General features: G+C 43.8%; 2 protein-coding genes across 18 annotated transcripts in view; one reads left to right on the top strand and one right to left on the bottom strand.

Annotated features, from left to right (window-relative positions):
• Positions 1-2276, top strand: part of RTN4 (reticulon 4) — a 56358-nt gene extending 54082 nt beyond the window's left edge. For all 7 annotated transcript variants that reach the window (XM_065833616.2, XM_065833615.2, XM_071805619.1 and 4 more), the window contains one exon: positions 322-2276. In XM_065833616.2, coding sequence (XP_065689688.2) covers positions 322-364 — 43 coding nt within the window. In that variant the 3' untranslated portion in view covers positions 365-2276. The remainder of the gene's footprint in view (positions 1-321) is intronic.
• Positions 1396-14509, bottom strand: part of EML6 (EMAP like 6) — an 86272-nt gene continuing 73158 nt past the window's right edge. For 4 of the 11 annotated variants that reach the window (XM_065833613.2, XM_071805609.1, XM_071805611.1 and 1 more), the window contains 14 exons: positions 14027-14156; positions 13411-13509; positions 12152-12172; positions 11624-11797; positions 10739-10947; positions 9375-9532; positions 8869-8983; positions 7800-7988; positions 6726-6898; positions 6034-6196; positions 5613-5716; positions 5152-5305; positions 4963-5063; positions 1396-3972 (listed from right to left, as the gene is read on the bottom strand). In XM_065833613.2, coding sequence (XP_065689685.2) covers positions 3948-3972; positions 4963-5063; positions 5152-5305; positions 5613-5716; positions 6034-6196; positions 6726-6898; positions 7800-7988; positions 8869-8983; positions 9375-9532; positions 10739-10947; positions 11624-11797; positions 12152-12172; positions 13411-13509; positions 14027-14156 — 1815 coding nt within the window. In that variant the 3' untranslated portion in view covers positions 1396-3947. Of the gene's footprint in view, positions 3973-4962; positions 5064-5151; positions 5306-5612; positions 5717-6033; positions 6197-6725; positions 6899-7799; positions 7989-8868; positions 8984-9374; positions 9533-10738; positions 10948-11623; positions 11798-12151; positions 12173-13410; positions 13510-14026; positions 14157-14509 lie in introns of those variants that run through there. The other 7 variants (XR_011738049.1, XM_071805610.1, XM_071805613.1 and 4 more) reach the window with 7 other exon arrangements.

The following is a 14509-nucleotide window of genomic DNA, read 5'->3' as shown; positions in this document are numbered from 1 at the left end:
GTTTAAACTGGGAGTGGTTGTGAAATCAGCTCCTTACTGAAATGTTAAGTTAATCCTGTGTTGATAGGAATCTCTATGTTTGAAACCAAAATCTCCATATGTGGAACCGTTGGTGAAATGTGAGGCCCTCAGCAGTTGCAATTAAGGGGTGAATGAAGAATTTAGCAATTGCGTTGGTTTCTGAGTGTAATGGTTTTGTGTAGCTGTGATAATTAATTAATTATCTTCACGTGCTGCTGTTTGTAAGACTATATTTACACCTCTGTTTTTTTAGTTTGTTACTTAAATGTTGTTGTTTTCCGTCTCCTGTTCCTCTTGCAGGATCCAAGCAAAGATCCCTGGGTTGAAGCGCAAAACCGAGTAAAAAAACCTGAAGCAACTTATCGATAGGAAGTTCATCTTTCAAGGGGGAAAAAAATTACTCATTTGGATTTCCACGGGGAGGGTCAGGGAATAGCGAAGCCCTTGACATTGCAGTGCAATTTCACAGATCTTTATTTTTTAGCAACGCAGTGTTTGAGGAAAAAAAAAAAATAACTGTTTTGACTGCCATGTGTTTCATCATCTTAAGTATTGTAAGCTGCTATGTATGGATCTAAAACTAATCATCATCTTTCTTTCTCCTGTGTGCAGCACTGGCTACTAGAGCGGGTTGAGACAGCTGTACATTTTGCTTGAGCGGAGGTTGGTCCCGCGGGCCGAGCGGCCCGCTCCGCGCACTGTCCGTGGGCTGTGTAGAGCGATGCAGGTTTTCTAAACTCAGATGTTTTAGAGGAATATACCATTTTAGCAAGTTTTGAAAAATCTTGCCTTTTTGGTATGAGTATAGCTGTATTGTGATTTTATTGTTTTATCAATTGCCAATATATCTATATATATATATATATATATATGTGTTTCACAAAGCTTAGATCTGTCAGCTGCTCCACAGTGCTTCATTCTCCAGAGAAGTGACTCGTTTCTGGACTAGCTCCATAGCACACAAGCTTGAGAAACTAAAATGTGTCTGTAAACACTAGCGTCTGTTTAAAAACAAAAGAGAAACGAACAAAGGAACCTCCAGCTATATTAATGACAGCGTACACGTTGTCGCACAAACGTACAGTAGTCGATTTCGGAGCAAATAATTCTAGAGTCTCTCAGACTCTGATAATCTGGGGGCAGAATGGCTAACGCTGCAAATGTTGGTTGGAAACGGAAAACCATGTTATGCAAGAACCGATGATTGAAAACGTATCCAGTTGAAGCTGTATTGAACCAAGGCTGTGGAATGCATTGTGAAATGTAAAAAAAAAGACAAAAAGCAAACAAACAACACCAACCGGGAAAAAAATACACGAAAAAGTGCAAAGAACCCAACCACCCCGAGTATCAATAAAGCTTATAGACATAAAATAATATTGGTATTTTGCTTTCTTGAGGCAAGTTTAATATATTTGTGTTTATTTTGTTTCAGTTCGTTGTGATTAAATATCCGTTGTACCAGGTGGTGGAAGTAGCTTGTCAGCCGTGTAGATGTGAGTAGCTGCGTTTCCTGATCCCTTTCCTCTCGTCTGTGCAGTGTGAAGCAGTTTGTTCAGCTCCAGGTCCCGTGTCCCGCTCAGCTCCTGCTCCGTGACGCGGGTGACAGCGGCAGGTCCCCGCTCAGTGGCGCGAGTTGGCATTGACAGTTGTGACAGATACAGTCTAGATTTTGCTCAAGGAAGATCCTTGCTTTCTCTTATTTTTTGAGGCAATAACATATGATGCCATATTCTAATTTGAAGGAAATTGTAAAGGGAGTCTCAGTAATCATTTCAGAGCAACTTGAGCTGGACATCAAGAACTCTTACCCAAATTTATCTGAGACACAGATTTTAAATTAATGGCATCTTGACCAGTGAAAAATAAACTCATGCACTGATATTTTAGTTTACAGTATAATACAGCATTAGTTCTGAACACATTATAGATAAAGCCAAACCTTATAAACATACAAATTTTCGGTGTTTTCCTGGCAGACAGTATTGCTTTAAGATATTTACCACATCACCCTTGATTAATGGATTCTGCCACACAACTGGTTTTGTTGGGGATACAATCAGAGTGGAAGGAAGGCAAACATCAGTACAACGTAGGCAAAGCAGGTGTCACTGACATCACCACCTAACGAGTACATTACTTGATCGAGGAGGTTTCTTTAAAAAAAAGACTGCATAGGGACTCTTATTGTGTATCTGACAAACTGATCTTCTGTATAGTAATATAAGGCATTAATAAATTCGGTTTTAAAAAGAGGTGATTCCTGGAGGTTGCTGAAGCACTTTTGTGTGTTACCTGTACATCGAAGTGGCCGTTCTGCAGCACACAGCTCCACGCTCAAAGGGACCTTTTCCTGACCTGGGGCTAGAGCGCTAGTTAACATTTCTCTCCAAAGGCTACGTGCAAGTCTAAGTGTTTCATTTTGGCCTTTATTTCTTTTGGGTAACAAACAGCTTTTTTTCCTAAGAAAAGTAATTTCAAAACATGGATGTTGTTCCATGCCAGAAATCTCAAAAATCATTTGTTTTGACGTAGCCCACTTTTTCTTTTCCTTTCTAAACAGTTTCAGTGGAGAAAGTGGAACTTTTAACTTAGTTTTCTTTCTCCCATTCCATTGTCCCTGTAGCTTTGGGTTTTGACAAAGTGTTTGTTAACAGAGGTGGAGCAGCTTTACTTGCCTTTTGGGAACATCTGCACGGGGGCTCCGTGGTTGGACTCTCAGCTGCCTGATCCCACAGCCGAGCGGCTCACGGGGAGAGGAGCCCAAATTTAGCAAAAACGGGGCTTTTCTCAAGGACAGGTGAATTTTCTGGTATCGGAGCGATTATTTTCTACTCCTAAGCAGCACAGGACACACTGCCAGCCAGAGGGTACCTACCAGGCGTTCCGAGATCGCTCGGGGCGGCTTCAGGAAGCGTCTCCAGAACGGGAAAATGGGAAAGGGCGATTCTGGATCTTCCAGCCCCCTTCTGAACTACACGAGCTGGCCAGCGCCTGTGCCACACTCACTCACCTCTAAAGCACACTGTCCCACAGACAGAGCGCAGGAGCGCCTGGGGAACAACCTTCTCGGTATTCGTGTTAAAATCTACGCGGGTCTCTCCCCGCTCTGCCCCTACTCACCGGTGCGGGTCACGGTGGGGCTGCAGCGGCAGCCCCAGTGCTGCACAGCTCACCCAGAGGCGGAACGCGGCCTCACAACAGCGCGCGGCTTCTCGCTGTTGGAAACACTTTGGAAGTCAGGTGTGAAGGGAGGACAAACAAAGCGAGGCCGGGAGAACGGAGGTGTGCGGCTGGAACAGGTGGTGATGGTTGGTAGCCCTCCTGTGTCAAAGTTATAGCACCGTATGTTGAAAGCAACTGGTGGGAGGCAAGACTGTAGCCCATACTACTGGAAAATTATTCAAAGGCACTTAATGGATAGAAAAAATTGCCAAATATATATATATTTAAAAATAAAACACACTTAAAAAAATGATACTTTGCTCCTTCAATTACTGGAAGCTGAAGTGGGAACCCCAGCATGCTCAATAAACACTTGCAGGTTTGCTCAGCACACCAAATGGGAGTTTTGAAACAAGTGTGGTTAAAAACCACCAACTTCTTGAACAAATGTTCAGTCATCAATTTGGAAATGGCACAAAGTAAAGGGCCCAGCCTTTGCTCCCTTTTCAGACACGGTTTGAATAACACAGTATTAGGCAAAAGCAGCTTTGCGAGTGAACTGTTCAGCACTTGGGCCTACCCGGGTTACAGAGCCGTTCCCTTCCACACTTCAGCTTCCGCCGCAAGGACTCTGCTGTTGGGGCGCAGGACGACATTCACCGCAGTCGGGGATGACGGGGAGGTGTCACCGCAGCTCATGGGGCAGGGCAGGGCAGGGCAGCCCGGGAGGCGCTGGCGCCCGCCCTGCCCTGAGCGGCTCCTCAGAGGCATCGCCACACAAACACGCTGCCAACAGACACAGACACAGCACCGTTATTTTCTGAGTGACCTGATGACAACCCTCAGCATACTGCAGCGAGAGAGGCTGCTTTAAACACACGCACGGCTCTAAACGGCGATCGACCACTAAAGCAACGTTAAGCCCTCAAATGCACATCAAAGAAAGCACTTTGGTTTTGTGTTTTACCTTTGCTGAGAGGAGCCAGTGTCACAAAACATACATCAGTGTTTAGGCAAAAAGGACTCAATCCTGCCCTCCCTGGCTTGTGTTTTCCCTCCTGAGTGAGCAGTTAAAATACCTGGTTCTTGACTGCAGCGTTTCATCCTTGCTCCTGTGAGACTTCGTGTCCTTGCGCTTCCTCCCTTGCTGCTTTTTGGATTCTCTAGTTTCACGTTTTGCTGTTTAAGAACTCTTTACAGTTTGTGTTTAACCACGTTTAGTTTTTGTTCCTCACCGTTCCGCTCCCTGTTTTGCTTGACAATTCTGTCCTCTCTGAGCACCACTGGAAGCTCAAATACACTTGAGGGGTGATCCAGCCTGAATCACATACATGCACACAGGCTGCTGGGTTTTTGGGTTGTGTTTTTTTTTAATTAGGGGAAAAAACCCTCAAACACCCCAACACAAACTTAAAGCACCTTTTGAGAAGCCTCCTGTTACTTGAAATGTCTTTCTAAATCCGTCTGTGCTTCTGTCCACCCGAATTCCTGCGCTACCCTTTGCTGGGCGGGAGCTATTCAGTTACTTTGGCGTGAGTGACACCCCCGCAGCTGTCTTTGTCTCACCGAAATGCTCCTCAGAGGCTCCAGCAGCCACCTCTTGGTGCAAGTGACCACAAACCAGCGATTCCAGAGTAAGAAAACAGGCTCCCCCTGTCAGGTCGGCAGGTGCAGTGAGCGCCGAGGGGGCTGAGGAAGGCGGTAACGTGTTGCTGCGCGTTTGGCGTCGAAAGATACACAAAACATCTTTGATTGTTATCAAAATAAATCAGTTACCTGCAGTCGTCGCCTCCCGTGCTTATCACGTACTTGTCATCGTGAGAAAAGCGTATGTTGGTGACATGCGCAGAGTGCCCGAAGTACCGCTTGTGTTTGGCCTGTTGGGAAGGAGCAGCGGCTGAGGAAGCGGTGCAGGGGCGAAGCCGGGCAAGAGCAAGCTGCTTAGGTAATAAAATAGCCACTTACAAACTTTTCGGTGCATGGGAAGTCAAACAGTTTCACCAGACCAAAGTCATCTCCCGTGACGATATTTAGGCCAGCGTGGGTCACACAGGCGCAGTTGACATCTGCTTTATCTGCGTTTCGCGGCCAAATTCCAATGACTTCGTCTCCCAGGATGCTGTTCCAAATCCAAGTTAAAAAAGAGCATTAGAGCACAAGGCTGCCTTGCTGCTGTTCTCTTCTAGAGCAGGGGGAGGCAACACAGCCTCGTAATAAAAAACCCACCTCCTTTGAAAATCCATGTGTTCTCCCTCTAAATCACTGCACCGAATGCCATCTCATCATAAAGAGTGTCCCAAGAACGTACTTCTTTTGTGTGTGAATCCTAAACTATTGCTATCTATAAATCCCGAGCTTGATCTCCTGTGGAACCACCCGTGCAGTTTTATCCAGCGCTTTGCGCAGCTGTGCTCTGGAGTTCTTACCTGGTCCACGTGGCCCACGTGATCTTTTCTATCACTGCAGGGTCTGTTATTTGCTTTCCCAGTGGCACCTCGTGAACCTGACGCTTATAGGCACCCGTTGACACCTGAAGGCAGGAAAGGAAAAAGCTGGTAACTTGCCATTAATACATCAATTTCTTTATTTGTAAGATTTCCAGCAGTAATAGTCTCAACAGGCTTTATCAGGAAGTGTTCTCGGGTTTATCTCAGCCCAGTTTTGCTAAGTCAGAAAAAGTCCCGGAGGAAAGCTCAGGTGTGAATTCAGGTATCACACGCAGCCCATCCCAGGGACAGGGAGGGCACCTGGAAATGCAGGACGACTTTGGAAAGCCTCCCTCACCCTTTCTTCTTGTTCCTATTACCTGGTAACAGGAAGTCACAATAAATACAAAGGTGGCTTTACCTGGATGTACCTGCTGTCTGCAGAAAAATCCATCTGGATGACAAAACTCGCGATGTCTTTGCAGTAGCCGATTCGGTTCAGGGTTGTACCTTGAGTGAGATCATAAAAATCCACAGTCTGTTCTTGTGAACCCACCGCCAAAAACCTGTTATCTGGGCTGATCCTGGACAACAGAACACAGGATGGGGATATAATTTGCTGTTTCTGCGCAAGAATCTTCTTTTGCATTTCATGCTAACACAAAACAACAAATTTCTTCTCTGGCAACCAAAAAACCCTTCTATCAACAGCAAGATTGAATCCCAACCGAACCGTGATGCTTAATGGATGAGGAAGACAGAGGACGCTGTACGCAGTGAACTGGTGTGGATATTGCACTCCACGTGCAGTGTAACATAATCCTCTGGGGGAACGCAACAGGAATTGCGATTTTAAAATGCACTATAACGTTAATTCCCGTAACCCCAGCTCCACAGTGTACAGATTACTAGCTATATTCGAGTGGATAAAACTGAATTCATCACAATGTGCGGTATGTATATAAGCTTGAGGTATACGTAAAGCCACCAGTCAGCGGTAAATGCATGTCATGATTTCAAGCAGGTTTAAACAAATCTGGCCTTACAAAAATCTGAAATGCACGTGGACCTTGATGGGCTTTTAGAGAAGCGCGGCTGGAACTGCTGCCCTACCTGATATCCTGGATCGCAGACTTCCTGTCTCGCTTTTTGCCCCACACCTTGAGGCTGTTTACAAGTAAAATAACGAACTCTCCATTCTTCATGCCAATTGCCACCATCTCACCATCAGGACTATAGGCGGCGCATCTCGCCGGGTGACCCAGATTCACTTTGTTCAGCAGTTTCTGCAGGAACAGAAGCAAGAGGCTCATACCTCCCCTGGACAAGCCCACCACGTGGAAAGCTTCCAAACGCCAAGCATTAAAGTCACTCATTGAAAACAAAATGTCTATAGTTTCCTCTAAATATAAATCTGAAATTTCACATTAAAAAAAACCACATCCCACCAGGCATATGTTGCAAACCAGACTTCTAAATATCAGTGTAAATCAGCCAGGTTTCATGTTTGCACCCATCTTGTTGCAGGGTGAGTCCAGATTTTACACCAGAAAGAATATTGTTTAGCAGAAAAGGCTGAAAAATCCATTTCTGCGTTAGCGTGAAAGGTGATCGTGATGCAGCTTCTGCAACCGCCCATCCCGGGAGGTTTTCTCCATTTCATCTGCTATGTGAAACCAGACTCTGCGTTTTCTCTTGTATCTATAGTATATTCATTTTCCAGATTTACAACGATCCCTGGTAGCTCGGGCAGCGACCTTTTGAAAAGGTTTATGCACAGGCAGAAACCTTTCTGTTATTTTAAAAAAATGTTGTACTTATTTGTTGCTTTTTAAATGGTGGCTGTTACACAATTTGACTTGGACAAAACATGCTGAACGCCACATGTGCAACGGGCCCGGTTCTAGAGCAAGGCTCTAAAACAGAGGGAGCCCTGGCTGCGCATTAGGGACAGGACATCTGTGTCACCCCGCCTGTCAGCACGGAATTAAAACGTTTCCTTAATCCACTCCAGCCTGTACTTTCGGATCAAAACAAGCAATGCACAGCAAGGCCCTCCATGGGCAGCCCTGCTTTTAAATAACTTCAGAGCAGGAGAACAAGCAGAGAAACGTCGCTGTCTGCACGGCTGACAGCCGGGCAAACGATCATGTCTCATCAGATACTTTTCCATTTAGTGATACTCACTTTGTCACACAGGTCCCAGATTCTCGCTGTTCCGTCGTTACTTGCAGAGATAAAGATGTCCTTTGAGGGGTGAGTTGCTAAGCCCCAGATTTCCCCTTCCATGTGGCAGTCGATCAACAAGTTTGAAGCTGCATTTTTTTCTCCTACTTCAAGGATTTCTCCATCTTTTGTTCCCACTAAAATTTTCCCCTGTTTGTAAAAAAGGATGAGAGACAGGCTGTCAGTACAGCACACAGAATATATCAATAGCAGTGAAGTACGGATGTCTTGCTATTCAGCCTGATTTATATTTCTTGTTCATGCAGCATCTTAAAAACAGGAGAGTAAAACCACTGAGACTTTGACATCCTGAGATCTCTTGCCGTGCTCTGCTGTTCCTCTTGAGTGACTGCCCTGGATTTCCAGCTTGCCATTAAGGATCTTAATTCAGATCTAAGTGTTTACACACAAGTTGCAAAGGAGGATTCTCATACTTCTAACTAAATGTAATATTTGGGCAATAATTAAAAACATCAAATCAGGCTTTTAGTCTTAGTTAGACTGTTGGAGAGCACCTTGCACCTACTGTTATCCCAGAGCACGTCAAATTCCTGAGACTTGAAATAGGAAGTTAAATAGAGGCCATTTTGTGAGGTGCCAGGTTGGGCAGACACCCATCACCTGCACTAACGCTCCTGCAGCGTCACACGCTCCTTTCACATTTACAAGTACAATTTCAACACGTGCAAGAGTGATTTTAGCATCTCAAATTGCTCGTTATTTTCCGTTCTTTTTCACTTTGCCAAAACTTGAAGCCAATCAGTAATTCTCAGTAGGAACAGGTTTTATTTGTGACTTAAGAAAAAGAAGCAAGGATCATTTCTGCCTGACTGAAAGCCCTAAGCTGCGCCTACATTTACCTTGTACAGCAGGTACCTCAGTTCCTTCTGTCATTGGAAAACCAAGCCAGAAGGCAGCGTAAGGCCCATCACTGCGCCAGAACACAACGCAGGGATTGTGAGCAGGCTGAGGCAGACAAAGCTGCTCCATAACCACCAATTCCTCTCGTCGTCTCCCATCGCTCGCTCACCTTCCCCCTGCAGACGGAGCGCACACACTCGATGAGCTGCCCGCTCTCCAGCTGGAACGCGCGGCACCGCTTCATCTCCTGATCCCACAGCTTCACAGCTCCCCCCTCCTTCGTGCTGAAAAGAAGCGGCTGTGTTACCCGCACGGCTACAACAAACCCCACATGTAAACCCCAGCAGTGTTCTTCTGATTAAATAATAAACCGTGCATTGAATCACCTGCTACTGCTTATAAAGACACCCCATGCTTGTCCAGTGGGAAGTAAATATTAATAATAAAAATATAAACACTATCACAGCTCATGGTTTAAACAGTATCATGCCTAATCTGTGAAAAACAAACTGTTGTCTTGTCACTCAATCTCAGATCTCTGTCACCAAGATAAACTCAGCAAATATGTTACGTTCTAGTGAATCGAAGAACCTCCTAATCACAGAGCGTCCACTGGGAGAGGTTGGCTGGCATTCGACAGAACTGAGGAACTAAGAAAAAGATGAGATGGCTTACGGTCTCTCCTTCCCTCCCGTAACAATGAGTCCATCTCGAAGAGTCGTGTACATCGTAAACACCGGCCCTGTGTGAGCTTTGGCCACAAGTCTCACCAGGAAATGATCCTTCCAGACGTAGACATCTCCATTTATGGCACCAGTAAACGTAAGGTTATTCTGCAACAAACACCAACGATCTCTGATATAATAAATACCATAGAGCTTCTGTTCAGTTTGAGCCAACATTCTTTTAGCTACTGAATTTCCTGAGAAAAGTCAACTATGCAATGAATGTAGGAATTAAAACCATCTGCATCCAGAAAAGGGGTTCAATGAGTTTAATGACTGCACCGTAAGGGTGTTTATTTGAGATGTTATGTATCATCTGGGTCCCTGTCACCGTTAAACCATCCTGCGTGCGTGACATTGCTAACGGAGCAGGGCTCGTCGGCCTGCTTGAAGGTGCCCCCACAGGATGTTAGTTTTGTTATTTTGGAAAAGAAAATGTCTGCTGGGCTGTTTCTCTGCGGAAAATACAGACATCCATTGGTTTGTTCTAATGTTACACTCTGCTGCTTTTTTCAAATCACTTTTGGGGTCTTTAGTGCCCATTACATTACTCCTATTTTACACTGGAATAACGCCATCAAGATACAAAGAAATGTTTTGTATTAAGCAATATTTGACAGCAAATTCACTTATTTGGGCACAAGAATGCAGATTTGGGAGCCTAATTTTGTACATTCACATTTCATACATTAGTACTATTGTCCAGGGTGGATAATTAGGAGCAAGGGCTTCTTGGAATCGGTCATTTGTATAATTTACGCTTTACCTTTGCAAAGGTAATTTCTGTGGGGTTTCTGGATGAAGCAGAAGCTATTTCAGCCCTCAATATAATGGTAACACTGCTTTTTCACTATTAATATGCATTATTTTCCTTAGCTATGAAGCCTAAAGCACGGTGCTCTGGTTCCTTACTGTCACCGTTAGCTGGATCACCAGCATAGGTCATGCCAGATACCATCAGCAGGGAAAACAAGGTTGCAGAGCCTACACACAGAATAACAAGATCACGTTTTTCTTAACCAGGGAAGTGCTAATAAGCGGCAAAGTAACAAAATCAAAGCCTTGGCAGCTGCTGCCGCAGGTATGCACAGACATTAATAACAACGTTCACCAACAGAGAAACCCAACCCTGCTTAGAAAACTGACACGAGCATCTAAAGGCGTGCAAGCTTTAAATTAAAGCTCAATTGCTAAGCCAGAGCTCTGTGCTCTTGCACTGCCCACACCGTACTGGATTCCAACAAAGCAAATTGACACTTGCAGCTTTAATAAAAACGTTATTATAAAATTTTGTAGCAAGTAACGTGAACTCACTGCTCCGAAGGCAACAGAAAGCATGGTTTGCATTTTGGCATCTTCCATGGAACCAATGACTCCTTTCTTATAAAGCAAAGCACTGCCAGCTAATGTCCAGAACTTCATGTGTTTTACCCCCACAGACACAAACTGCGTGTCTGAATCTGGGCGGAACTCTACCACGAATATCCTCTCCAGGTGTCCTCCCCTGCTAGCCACTTTAGCCCCTGTTTTAATTAGGAAAGGATAAAAATAAAGTTACATTTACCTGCGAAATTAAGCTCTGATATTTTATAAAATAAATCGACCTGGTATTGGATTAAAGAACTGTGTCCCAGATGCTGAAAACTAAGCAAAACCCAACATTATTCAGTGTATCAAACATGTTCATTCATGCAACCCGCAGGGTCCCTGGTTATTCCACTGCACCTGACAGGTTTAGGAAATGCAGATTTGGGTCTCCAGAGTACGATTTTTCTCCTCGGTCAGTGAAATAACACCACAGAAATTCTGAGTATCACCCATGAGTTACCATCTGGTGAAACGCGCAGGGAAACATCTAACGAGCTGAGACGTTTCTCCTCTCCACCACTTCTGAAGATGGTAATTATTTTCTGGAAATTACTTCCCAAAGGCCTATCTATGGTGTAAAATTTAAAGTTCAAGTATTTTAGGAAGAAAAATAAAATACTTTCCTTAAATTAATGGAGTTTTGTGTTAAAGAACATTCTTTCCTTCTAGTTATAATAAAGTGTGAAACTTCTCATCCACGTTTTCTAGCACTTTGCTATCTCCTTCAACTGAGTTTGTGACTTAGGGAGCCGTGATACTCAGAGAAAGAACACAAATCTGCCCCACAGCCTCGAAAGCTGAGGCTGGAGGGACAGGGTGTTCCGGAGTTACCTTCCTGCCACCTCCAGACGGTGACCGTGTGCTCGGGATCCACTCCCACCGACACCAGCAGTTTGCCCGTTGCGCTGAAGTTGACGTAGTTGACCCCTTTGGTGTGGAAGCAGCGCAGCATTGAGATCGTTTGCTTGCTCATGGCATCCCAGACATGAATGGTGGGAGTTGTGCCTACGTGCAAAAAGACGGATTACAAGAGAATTAATTCAGCGCCTGGAAAACTTCAATGCAAAACAGGCTTTTTTTCAAGAACATTTAACCTAAACAGACACTTAGAAGTCGTGAGTTTTTAAGATTAACACTACTCCAAAAACCATAATAGCTTGCAAAACACAGGGGGAATCATTGTATGCCATGAAGTAAGACAAATTCTAAAAGAACAACAGACCATTTATGAAGAACCTCATGCAAAATGAACAGTCTGTAGATGTTTCACTTGTATCCGCGATTCGCACAGATACAACAAGGTAACGGGAAAATTTACATAACTCTGCTGACTAAAATCCACAAACGAATCAGCCTTACCTGGGAATTCTGTCATATCACCTGCATTGTGAGAGCAATGGCAAATGAGGAAGCACCAAGGGAAAACAACAGGTGAAATAAGTCACGTTTCTAATGCTGAAGAACCAGCATCAGCACCAGAAGGAAAACAAAATTAAAAATTTGAAAATGGATATGGATTAAATCAACAAAACAAATAAGCAGGAATATTGTTGAACTTCTTCGAGCATATTTGTTTCTATACGCAAATATCGCAACAATATCTAGCACTTTTGAGTTTTTAAGATGGTATTTAAAAGAAAAGCTAAAGACATGCAGTTTTAAAAAATTACTAGATTAAAAAGTGAAGTGGATGTGTAGTTATAGAGAATATCAACCAACATCAGAAACACTGATTTCATGGGCTCTTATTGGCAGAACAGAACAAGGGCCTTTAGCAGCCACCTTTTCCGTGTCCCAGAACTCCGGATTTGGAGCTGCAGCTCTGAGATGGACGGGTTTTCTGGTCACTCACCATCCGACTGAAATGACAGCACTCACCCACCACAGGTGCCAAAGCCGGTTTGTCAGGGTGTTAGCTACTAGCATTTTTCTGCCCCCTATTAAGTTACTTGTTATGGACCCGAGTCTCCTTCCAGAATGACCCAAATTAGCACGACACCGTTCTTTTTCCTCAAGTTAATTATTCCAGTATTAAGCTGGCTTAAGTGAAAAGCAGCAGATCCTTCTCAAGGCTTGGGAGAAATGATCCTGCATTTCCCACACAACGTTTACTCCTACAAAAGGCCCTGGAGAATCTAACAGGGCGTTCCATGTCAATAATAAACATAAATACTCATGGTTTCACAACTGGCCCCTTATATGTGTCATAACTTGTGCTGAGATTTCCCTCTGTTTCTCTCCTTCTCTGTGTAGCTTTTGTGCATCTGCATACAAAATCTCATTTTACTGCTGAACAGTGCCTTGGATACAGGAAGGAAAGAGGGAATCCTATAAATCGTATGATTAGAGATTAATGAACTGACTTAGCGCAGTTTATCAACGCTTGCTTTCTGAAATAGGGTAATACTACAATTAACTCTAAAATCCAAAGACTCACAATCAGAGATGAAATTGAAATCGTAAGAAAATCCTGAAGCGTGATTACCTCTTCAAAATCAAAGGTTTGAGGACAGCAACACTGGCACGTCCTGGTCAAGTTCCCACACAGAACAGCCCAAAATCAATCAGTGCCCCTGATAATTTTTGAGTAAAACTTTGTTACATAGAGAGTCACCTACCGATCTGGCTGGTAGCCACGATATTTTTATACTTTGGGTGCTGATTCACAGTTAGGCAGAGAATGTCATCGGTGTGCTCCAGGTAGAAACTCTGACTACCTAAGAAAATTCAAACGTGGTTTTACTTACAATGGTATCGAAGACAGAACCACCGCTGAAGCACAGGCTATCCAAGCAGCTTGTTCTACACTCCTGCTGTGCTCTCATTCCCAGGCACCCTTTCCAAATTCACTGCGTACACAACCATTAACACACACCTCTATATATTTAAAAGCAATATTTGGTAAACTAGCTATGTCCAGGGAACCAGGAATCAGCCTTAAAATGAAACACTGGATGTCACTGCTCATAATGTTTTTGGGGTATTAGTCGTTTCACAAGCCAGGCTCTCCCCTGAGAACGCTGCCCCAGTGTCTTCAGCAGGGAGCAAGGGTGACCCAAACAGGAGAAATTGTCAATCTGATACAAAAACCATAGAAAAAAATGTTTGCATTATTTATCAAGATGCAAAATGTGAGAAAGTTAAAGGACTGTTAAAAGTTATGGCTTTCAATCAGAAGCATTTCACTTGCAGAGCGTTTTTTTAATCTCTAAGTATTATTTCAAGTGGAATTACCAGTAGAAAGATTCTGAACTACGCCTGCTGCAGCTGTGTGGAAAATAATATCAGCACCATCATTTAGGTAATGAAGGTTGTTGCGGCAGTCGAATCCTCTATACCCAAAAACATGGTCTAGAGCCAGCTCCTAGGCAAGTAAAACAACAAGAAAGAATAAGAGTGAAACGAAAGAAAAAGCAAGGAGATCACAGAGCTTGGATCACGCAAGCACAGTTCTAAAGCAACTACACAAGCTACAAATATCTTGGAGAGGCAACAGAATAATTAAACAATATCTAATCGGTTATCCCTGTTCTTCTGCTGATTTATTGAGGCACGACATTCTCATGGACGGTCTATACCGCTCTAATTGCTCAGCCAAGGTACTGCATTTATATCCTTAGTTCTTTCATCATTCAGCTGGCTGTAAATGTTTTCTTTCTGTAAATTTCCATTCTAAATATACACAACTTACAAGAAAAGGTGCCATTTTATTAATCC

The sequence above is a fragment of the Patagioenas fasciata genome, chromosome 3, assembly GCF_037038585.1.
Source record: "Patagioenas fasciata isolate bPatFas1 chromosome 3, bPatFas1.hap1, whole genome shotgun sequence".
Classification (NCBI taxonomy): Eukaryota; Metazoa; Chordata; class Aves; order Columbiformes; family Columbidae; genus Patagioenas; species Patagioenas fasciata.
Note: the sequence above shows the minus strand (reverse complement) of the source record. Positions and strands in the feature narration are given on the sequence as shown.